Source organism: Phalangium opilio, unplaced genomic scaffold (assembly GCF_054372755.1).
Source record: "Phalangium opilio isolate 3A_F unplaced genomic scaffold, DU_Popi_V2 ptg000002l_1, whole genome shotgun sequence".
Lineage (NCBI taxonomy): Eukaryota > Metazoa > Arthropoda > Arachnida > Opiliones > Phalangiidae > Phalangium > Phalangium opilio.
Window position 1 is genome coordinate 11,045,188 of NW_028324144.1, and position 10,261 is coordinate 11,055,448.

Sequence of the window (10,261 nt, forward strand, 5' to 3'; positions counted from 1 at the left end):
TCATTGTTCTCCGAGTTCTCGAGCTTAAATAAATTAAACTTTAAGTGGCCAAACGTTAATATAGGGGTCGCGCGCGTCTTCTTCTTCTTCGTGTCGCGGAAATGATCGCGTCGTGCATAGTAAGGAAACGCGTCGCATGTCGCGTATGACAGGGAAACGCGTATGACAGGAAGCGCGGGAAAAAAGGAACAAAATCAGTTTAAAATTTTTTTTATTTTATATATACAATATACACTTTTAAATAAATAAATTAATAAATTAGTTTTAACCTTTTAAATAAATAAATAAATTAGTTTTAACCTTTTAAATAAATAAATAAATTAGTTTTAACCTTTTAAATAAATTAGTTTTAAATAAATAAATTAGTTTTAAATAAATAAATTAGTTTTAAATTAATAAATAAATAAATAAATAAATAAATAAATAAATAAATTAATAAATAAATAAATAAATAAATTAATAAATAAATAAATAAATAAATAAATAAATAAATTAATAAATAAATAAATAAATAAATAAATAAATAAATAAATAAATTAATAAATAAATAAATCAATAAATTAGTTAATAAATTAAGTTGGGTTCTGGTAGCCATAGGGGACTGTTTTGAAATTGTCTAGTATACGGATTTTATCGACCGTGGCTCTATAAACTTTGTGAGTGTCTATAGAGACAAGCGTGTGATTGGGAAGCCTCGAAATGTGTCTCGGAATTGGAACAGTTATGGGCAAAAGGGGTTTGTCTAAATCAACGCCTAGTAATCCTTTTAAAGTTTCGTGATTGACTAGTTTCTCGTTAGAGACATTAAGACGAAACCCTTTGACTTTGGTTATATTGAACCTTTTGCCAGAGTCTGGATCTGTTACCCAATAACTATAGTTTTTGCATCCTCCACTGACAAAGGTATCAATGTAGGCGTTTTTACCATAACTTTCCAATTCGTTGGTCATTTCACCCAGCAAGTTACCAGTTTCTATTAGTGGTATTCCAAGTGGGGACATGTACACCAGAGAATCTGTATCGTGGTAATAGCATTTATCCCCGACAATTTCCAGATATTCTAATAAACAAAGTCGGGCCATAGCCGTTGTATAGCAAGCTATAGAGACGTTGGTATGCTTCAAAACAACGTCAGCCTCAGTCGTAGGAACCCATTTGACTAGCAGCGTTTCTTCATTTATGGTTAAAACGCTTTTTACTTCAACATCCGGGTTACTTAAGAGTTCGTAAAGTCTACGGGGTTCTTTGATAATTTCCGTTTTGGTTGGTTTGACTCTTTCCCCAAATTTACCCCAAAGACTATTCAAGGCAAGTTTTGCTACGCTACGCAACCCTTCGTTTCTTTTAATCTTGGCTGGGTCTAAAAGTACACCCTCTCTAATTTTAAAATTTTTAACCACTAGCCGTCTGCTTATGAAGAAGGAACGAATCAACGTATTTTTGAAACAAGCCGGCCTCGCCAGTTTCAGGGTTATATTGTCGCACCTTGTATTTCCAGGCCTCTATCTTTTTTAGGATAACATAACCCCGATTTACAGCGGCACGAAGTTCATCAATCACCCAAGTGCCGATTAGTTTTCGCTCTTCGTCGGAATGGTGACAGTCTCCTTGGAAACGTTTCAAGGCACACTCCCGGCAAAGAGTGAAAACTAATTTATTGTTTAACCTTCTGGGCAAAACGGGGTGAAAGAGGCTAATTGGCGGTAAAACGTCGCATTTCAGAAATCCATCGAATGTGAAAATGTCGGGAATATTATCCAGTAAAATTTCTGGGTGCCCGACTGGCAGCTTCTTTCTCTTGTTGACGAAAGGATAGAGACTAGTTACGTCAACGTAATGCATTTTCTCGCTGCCGGATACTTTATGGTATAGTTTAAGTACCGACGTTCTTCCACCAAAAAAGGCATCGCGAGGATTTAAAGGTTCGCGTTTTTCTGCTTCCAGAAAAACACCAATAGCCGGATTATCGGTTTTATCTTTAGTCCAATCACATTCCCACTTCGTTATTACTTTAAAACCCGCTTTCTCGATTCGTTCCTTCTTTTTTAAAGTTCTGACGTACAAGGTGTTCAAGGTTTGACCAGGATCACCTTGCAAAGATTGGTTACGGTTGACTTTGTAGCATTTGGGGCAACCATGGAAATAACACCCGTTAAACTCTAGAACATCTTTATCACAAAGACCGTCCACTTTCATTTTCAAAACTTTGGCTTCCGAGCCGTTAAACGCCGTTTTCGTGAGCATACCAGGATAACCATTCTATAGCCACAAGTGACAGATTATCAATCATTCTATAGAGGTTATGAGGAATAATGCCTATAGAATCTTTATCCATAAAGTGTCTCCTGTATACCCAGCTACACAAACCGGCTATAGTACACGCGACCTGGAAAGGTTCCACCTGGGCAATGTCCAAGAAAATTTTTCTAAACGCTAGACAACCTAACTTTAATATCACAACATCCTTGATGCAATAAAACTTTAATTCCTCCAGAAAATTAAAGCCTTTTTTCTCCTCAATTTGTTTATCGTACCACTCCATAAACTCTTTGAGATTTTTGGAGGTTAAATTTTCCGACCCGTAAGCTTCTGGAGGAGGCATTTGGTTTTCTAAGACATAATTTGTTGCTAATTGATTATTAAGGTCGAAGACGTGATCTTTAACCACGTTAAATAAAAAATGAGGGAAATAACCCTTTGTCGCATCTTCTAAGCCGAAAGTGGCGGCGAATTTAGAGAGTGGTACGGAGATAAAATTGAAAGAGTCAAGGAAATTTAAATTAAAGACAGTTAAATTTATAATTTAGTGCCGTTAATTATACAGTTAGGTTTAAATTCTTCACCTAGAGCCATAATCTCTCGCAATAGAAACTGATTATCATATCCGCTAGCATTATGGGCCAATAAATTTACCTTCTTGACAGAGGCTAATGTTATTAGAAAAGCTAAAAAATTTGAAACAGGGTTTGCCCCTTCAAAAACTCTCTGTCTCGGACCTAGTGACCCACATTTCCCGCGGACGAAACCAGCCTCGGGCACGTCGATACAACTTTCGCAGACCATCTCTGATACGCAAAGGAGAGGCTGGTGGACTAACGCCCCTTTTTTTTCCTCAGATTCTAATATCTGAATCGCTTCAAAATCATAAAAAATATAAAGCAAATCAGGGACAACTTTCTGTTTCTTAGCTTAGCGAACTTTAGGAGGTTCTTCTTTAATTACCTGAACGTAACAATAGTGTGGACTGGGAGTGTATCTACTGCACACAGAACAATAGGTCTCACCGCACGTATGGGGCTGATTTTTACGCTTAAATAAATTTATTTGCGTGAAACATTGTTTGCAATGAAATAGTTGCGCGCAAATACTCTTCCCGTCTACACCATCTTGTTTATGATAATTAAAACATTCATCTCCTTTGAAAACCTTGAGACATTTGTCACACGCTCGGTCAGCACCCATACAAGTTTGATCTCGTAAACAATTGTAACAATAAAGATTGCAACTATGATCTCTCTTGTTTCTAAATCCTACCAGACAATTTTCACAGTAATGGTCCATCCCGAACAAAGGTCTTAAAGACGTGACGACGTTGTAATGTCTATTTTGATTAATTAATATCAAACGAGGTCTATTGTCGTCATTGTTGATTTCCCCCAAAATCAACTCGGGCAAATTATTTTTAAAAATATATATTAATATATTATATTAATCGTTATTGAACTTTCACCTGGCAGAAGTGTATTAAATGAGTAGAAGTATGCCTACTCTAGTAAAGTAAATTCAAAGTATCATGGTACCTTTCGGTTGGTATTACTTTTATTCTTAACAAGTTAACATGGACGTTACAGGTATTGTTCAAAATGTCCACCAACGGCGTTAAGACAAACATGAACCCGTCTTTCGAAAGATTCTTGGACATGTTGGAAGATTCCTGGCATGTTCCTGATTGTTTGACAACCTTCAATAATTCGTCTTCGCAAGTCTTCCTCATCACGGACTTCATTCTTGTACACGATGTCTTTGAGATGACCCCAAAGATAGAAATCGCACGGATTTAAATCCGGAGATCTGGCTGGCCACGCAACTGGTCCTCCACGCCCAATCCACCTCAAATTAAACGTAGCATTAAGATGTTCTCTAACTGCACGGCTGAAATGTGGGGGTGCCCCGTCGTGCATAAACCACATGTCACGAAGTAATGCTAACGGTATGTCCTCGAGTAGTTCAGGTAAAGTGTCTCTTAAGAACGTGAGATATGCTTCACCATTTAGTCTGGGTGGAAGAAAATGCGGACCTAGTAAATGATTACCGACAATGCCGCACCATACGTTTAAAGAAAATTGCTGTTGGTGACTTCTAACACTAGTTGCGTGTGGGTTTAATTGGCGCCATTCGTGGTGGTTGTGATAGTTCAGAATTCCATCCCGGGAAAAATGTGCCTCGTCGGTTACTAAAAGGACCCGTGGAAATTGATTGTCCTCTACTCTGGCCAAAAACCACTCGCAAAAGTCGATGCGTCTTGGATAATCTGCCGGGTTAAGAGCTTGCACCTTTTGAATATGATACGGGTGAAACTGATGTCCGCGGAGAATTCGCCAGACCAAAACGTGATTAACATGTAATTGTCGTCCAACTTGTCTGGTACTTGTCGAGGGGTCCTCATCGAACATGGCAAGGACGTCTTCCTCGATTTCCTCCATGTCTTCTGGAATGTCTCGCTCTCGAACGTTGTTGGGTTGTACTTGTCCGATGTCCCTCAAGCGCCTGTCAACAGCCTCGAACGTACGACGATTTGGTATGCGTCGTTGCGGAAATTGTTCCTGGTATCGCCGCTGTGCTTCCACTGAATTGCCCTGCGCCAGTCCATACATGAGATGCATGTCTGCATATTCTGCATTGGTATACGCCATACTGTACTACCACACGTTCGTTCGAAGTGATACTGTGACGTTATCAACAACATCGCGTTACTTTATAGCAAACCACCGTTTAGTTTTTACGTTTGCGTCATGACTGTCAGCATTGTTTTTTATTCACGGACTTCATTCTTGTACACGATGTCAAAAAAATCTTTGAGATGACCCCAAAGACTTTTTAGCAAACCACCGTTTATTGTTTACGTTTGTGTTTGAGCTGCGCAATTGAAGCCAGGTTTCTCATGTCGATTGGGCTTAATTTCAAATTGCAATACGTAGAGTGATTTCTGGTTTCTGGCCCTTTGTGGGTTTGGGGGGGGTGCCGCGGATTGTGTGTAAATGTGGTTTTTTGGGGACTGCGAGGCAAAACTCGTTTTTGTATAATGACCGTATAGTTAGGTAACGCTTGCAGCAGAATCAAAGGTTCCCCCTACCCCCCGGGGGGGAGTCTGAGAGAGGGTGAGGCGATTTATGAGCCAATTTCCAAAAGAGTGAATATACTTTTTTCATTTTCATTTTAACCTTATATATTTTTGAGAAAGAAAAGGTCGAGAAGGGTGCGCTTGTTGAGGGGAAAAAAGCAGCGATAGGTGTATTTACCGGCATTTTTCCCGGGATGGAATTCTGAACTATCACAACCACCACGAATGGCGCCAATTAAACCCACACGCAACTAGTGTTAGAAGTCACCAACAGCAATTTTCTTTAAACGTATGGTGCGGCATTGTCGGTAATCATTTACTAGGTCCGCATTTTCTTCCACCCAGACTAAATGGTGAAGCATATCTCACGTTCTTAAGAGACACTTTACCTGAACTACTCGAGGACATACCGTTAGCATTACTTCGTGACATGTGGTTTATGCACGACGGGGCACCCCCACATTTCAGCCGTGCAGTTAGAGAACATCTTAATGCTACGTTTAATTTGAGGTGGATTGGGCGTGGAAGACCAGTTGCGTGGCCAGCCAGATCTCCGGATTTAAATCCGTGCGATTTCTATCTTTGGGGTCATCTCAAAGACATCGTGTACAAGAATGAAGTCCGTGATGAGGAAGACTTGCGAAGACGAATTATTGAAGGTTGTCAAACAATCAGGAACATGCCAGGAATCTTCCAACATGTCCAAGAATCTTTCGAAAGACGGGTTCATGTTTGTCTTAACGCCGTTGGTGGACATTTTGAACAATACCTGTAACGTCCATGTTAACTTGTTAAGAATAAAAGTAATACCAACCGAAAGGTACCATGATACTTTGAATTTACTTTACTAGAGTAGGCATACTTCTACTCATTTAATACACTTCTGCCAGGTGAAAGTTCAATAACGATGTTAGAGGGAAACTATTGAAATTGTCTCATTATTTCTAAACAAGTTGATAAGGCTGAATTTGTTTTAGTCTACATTTTCGAATATTTTCTTGTTTTAGGGGCCAATGTTTGGGGGGCCATATCTTCGTTGCAAATTCTTGTACACCCCATGTTCTTTGACACTTTCCACTCAGTTTGACCCAAAGAACACGCCCCTTGATTTATGGCAGACTTATCAGAAACACCCTGTATATTTACCAAGAAAATTCCATAGATATTTCCCACGAGAATTCCAAAGATATTTCCCAAGAAAATTCCCAAAGACATTTTCCAAGTAAATTCCAAAGACATTTCCCAAGTAAATTCCAAAGACATTTCCCAAGTAAATTCCAAAGACATTTCCCAAGTAAATTCCAAAGACATTTCCCAAGAAAATTCCAAAGATATTTCCCAAGAAAATTCCAAAGATATTTCCAAAGTAATTTCCAAAGAAAAAGAGGTCAATATTCCCCAATTTCCTAAAGAACGCCTTAACGATTTCCAAAGAAATTTCCCAAGGAATTTTCTTAAGAGTTCTTAAGAAGATTTTTGTAAGGGAGAGACTTGGGAAGTTCAATAAATGATCCTCCCACCAACGGTAGATACTGTATAATATTGATTTGCTGAAATATAATTCTATCCAATGTCCAGTTGCTACCCATCTTTTCAAAATTTTCAACGTGTTTTTTGAGATTCTCTATACTCCCATCAACTTGACTCGGAATTACGTCAGATGAAAGAGTTTGGTTTATCGCGCCTCGTTGGTATGCAAGATATTCAACCTCCTCCTCGGCACCTGTTAACTCCCGCGTGTAGCGAACTCTCATTGTAATGTACCATTTAATTCCGCTTTTCTCGGTTAGTTTGTTGCTTAAATACTTTTCTATCGCGCACCTGTGACGATTAACGTATTCTTCCACGTCAGTAACTATAGATCCTGCCGTGAAACGCGCACAAAATATTACATTTCCCAACGCATTCAGTTCTTCCAACTCGTCTTGGTTATGGAAATCCGGGGTCGATGACACCTCTGGTTCGGAAATAGTTTTGGCAGTGTTTTCCTCCTGATCCATGAGTTCATGCAGCATAGAGTTTTCTCGGTCGGACAGACTGTCCATCGAGTTATCACTCTCCATTATAGGGTCTTGCATTCCTTCGGTGTCGTGGGATGGAGTGGAAGACGTAGGCTGGTCGGGGTGATGCATAGCTTTGGTCTTCTTAGTCGGTGTGGGTTCATCGGTAGCACACCGTTTTGAGTGCGAAGGTTGTGGTACATTGTCGGCGTTACCGTCGCTTCCGGTGTGAAGACGTAAATGTAGTTTTAGTGCGTCGCGCCTTATATAAACTTTACCACATTCTGTACACGGGAAACAAATTTTCCCATGTTTTTCGCGAACATGTCTTAGAAGGTTATATTTCTTGGTGTATGCAGAATTGCATACCTCACACGTAAACATTGTAACTAGTTAGAGGCTGTTTTCTATGTTATAAAGCTTTATACTTGCACAATGATGGTAGTAAATTGTTCCAGTACTATTCAATTCGAGAGAAATTGAAGAATGAAATGATGAAACTCATGTCAGTCTCTGTTATACTAATCGTTATCTTACTAAACTTGATTCCATTGTTTATTGATTAAACACGCGACTGAATGTGTGCACTTTGATTGGTTCATTGATCACACGCGTCACTGAATGTGTGCACTTTGATTGGTTCATTGATCACACGCGTCACTGAATGTGTGTACAGACTGTTAAAAAAATCTTTCCGCGTTGCAGTTTTCGCAGATATTTTACTATATTTCAAAAACTATTCAAGCTAGCGCTCTGGAATAAAGTGCGTTATAAAAGTTTTGCATTTCTCTTTCATATTTTACCCATTTCACAGTTGTCCTTTGCATACTTATACAGGAAACCGGAAATGTCAAAATTATCAACTTTGAAAATATTGGATTCTCGAAGATATAAATGCGATTTTCGGATTCCTTGGGGTCGATTCATATTTGAAAAGTTTTCACCAAAGTCAATTCGGATGAATAGGTCACGAGTAATCAGCCTTTATTCAAAATCTGGCAACTTCGATTTAAATGGCGATAATTCATAATCGAGTATCGAATCTTTGTCGTAATAATGCTTGTTAGATGTTATGGCACTTTATGCATATATATATGATTGGTCTTGTGGCGCGATACTTTGAAACAATTCAGACGCTCATTAAAGGGATGGTGAAGTGGAAAATTAAATAATTTTTTATTGATTCTTCTATAAGACCAATCTGCATAGTGAATTATCCAGGAAATAACACCGAACGATTTTTATACGTCAATTAGTTTGAAATTTCATGGATAATTTTAAATAAGGATCTCCGACCAATCGCGTAGAGCCCCGTCCTTTTATAAACAATTTTCTCGTGGCACGTTCCGTGTTGAATCAATTTATTGCGAGATTTGAAAAAATTTGCTTGATGTGACAATTGTGGCGCGAGACATGGAGCGTGCCACGAGAATTTTGTTAACAAAAAGGCACGGCGTTACGCGATTGGTCGGAGGTCCTTATTTAAAATTATTCTTAAAATCTTAGCCTAATTTGAATATTAAAATCAATGGGAGGTATTTCCTAAATTTTTCATTATGCAGACTGGTCTTATAAGAACCGATAAAAAATCACTTTAATTTCCACTTCCCCCTCCCTTTAAGAGAAAACTCGCGTCTTTTGAAGAGGAGAAGCGGTTTGAAAATATTGTTATTTGGGCCATGATATCATAATATTTAGAACTCATATTAATTACGTCTAGGTCTTCAGCCCCACTCATTGCAGCCTAGTGGAAATCTCATTCATGATGGCATATGCGCTTCACGAGATCCCTTCAAATAGACATATTCGACTATTCCTTTTAAGAAACAACTTCAGAGGAGATGGCTTCTATGCTAGGAAGGTTCGCTACGCAATTGAGCTTCGCCTGGGGTTGCCTATAGCCTCCCGCCAGTCCCGCGTATAGAGCGAATGTCAGGCCATTGAAAGATTTTATTTTAGAGGTAGGAATAGGGAACAGAGTAATCTAGGCGCGCGTCAAAGTCCCGGACCCCCTTCCTCGGGACGGTGGGATATGAAAGAAGAGGCGGGTCATAGCGACAGAGGTAAAAAGGAATTACGTATTTTTCGCCGTCACAGTCAGTAACGTCATGAAAACCTAGTTTAAGTGAGCAGTCAGTAACGTCATAAAAACCTAGTTTAAGTGAGCCAATCTGAAATTTTAAACTTTTAATTACGTGTTGGAGGGAGGGGCTCTATACTGGGCTATGAGTCGGAATGAATTAAACACTAACCGTTCTCTAATCCTACTTCTAAAATTAAATATATCTCTGGTGAGGCTTAATAATAAAGCCGACCACAACCAAAGCATGGGCAAAGGCGAATTTCACAACTGACGTTAAAAGCTACCGATGGAAAAGCCAAAAAATTAAATGAAAAAAACAAATGAAAGCCGGTAACAATGATCACAACTGAAAATAACAGCTAACAGCTAAAACGAGCCCGAACGGTAAAAACTTGAAGTCAGTCTCTGCGCTGCTGGTCTGCTACTCCTTTTGTTTATTTTCTATGGCAAAAACACTAACTTAGGGAGGTATTAAGATATTAGGGCGTTTTGTGTTTTAAAAAATGTATTGTGAAAGAAAGAAAACAAGCCTGTTTAAAGATATTTCGAATAACTTTTAATATCTTTAAAAGTGGAAAAATATCTATAAAATTATTTGGACGAAAATTTTCATATAACAAGACTTCCTTCGAGTTTCAAATTGAAGAATGTTCGTGTGCTGTATTGAACTATTTTTTACAAACAAGGAGCCATCTCCTCTGAAGTTGTTTCTTAAAAGGAATAGTCGAATATGTCTATTTGAAGGGATCTCGTGAAGCGCATATGCCATCATGAATGAGATTTCCACTAGGCTGCAATGAGTGGGGCTGAAGACCTAGACGTAATTAATATGAGTTC

General features: G+C 38.8%; 1 protein-coding gene across 1 annotated transcript; it reads right to left on the bottom strand.

Annotated features, from left to right (window-relative positions):
• LOC149719753 (uncharacterized) lies at positions 1-3,561 on the bottom strand. The gene is made up of 7 exons (XM_089861760.1): positions 3,285-3,561; positions 2,997-3,134; positions 2,823-2,927; positions 2,354-2,658; positions 1,427-2,259; positions 626-1,377; positions 1-23 (listed from the first exon to the last, which is right to left on the bottom strand). The coding sequence occupies exons 1-7, from the start codon at positions 3,559-3,561 to the stop codon at positions 1-3; spliced, it is 2,433 nt and encodes an 810-aa protein (XP_089717886.1).
• Positions 3,562-10,261: the final 6,700 nt, after the last annotated feature.

Bases quoted from the DNA above. Each gene is read 5' to 3' on its own strand.
- LOC149719753 (XM_089861760.1), bottom strand. From the start codon at position 3,561: ATGGACCATTACTGTGAAAATTGTCTGGTAGGATTTAGAAACAAGAGA. The intron at 2,659-2,822 runs GTATAATTAACG...ACGTGGTTAAAG, and splicing joins TGAAGAATTTAAACCTAACT to ATCACGTCTTCGACCTTAAT. The intron at 1,378-1,426 runs GTTCCTTCTTCA...TTTTAAAATTAG, and splicing joins TTTCAAAAATACGTTGATTC to AGAGGGTGTACTTTTAGACC.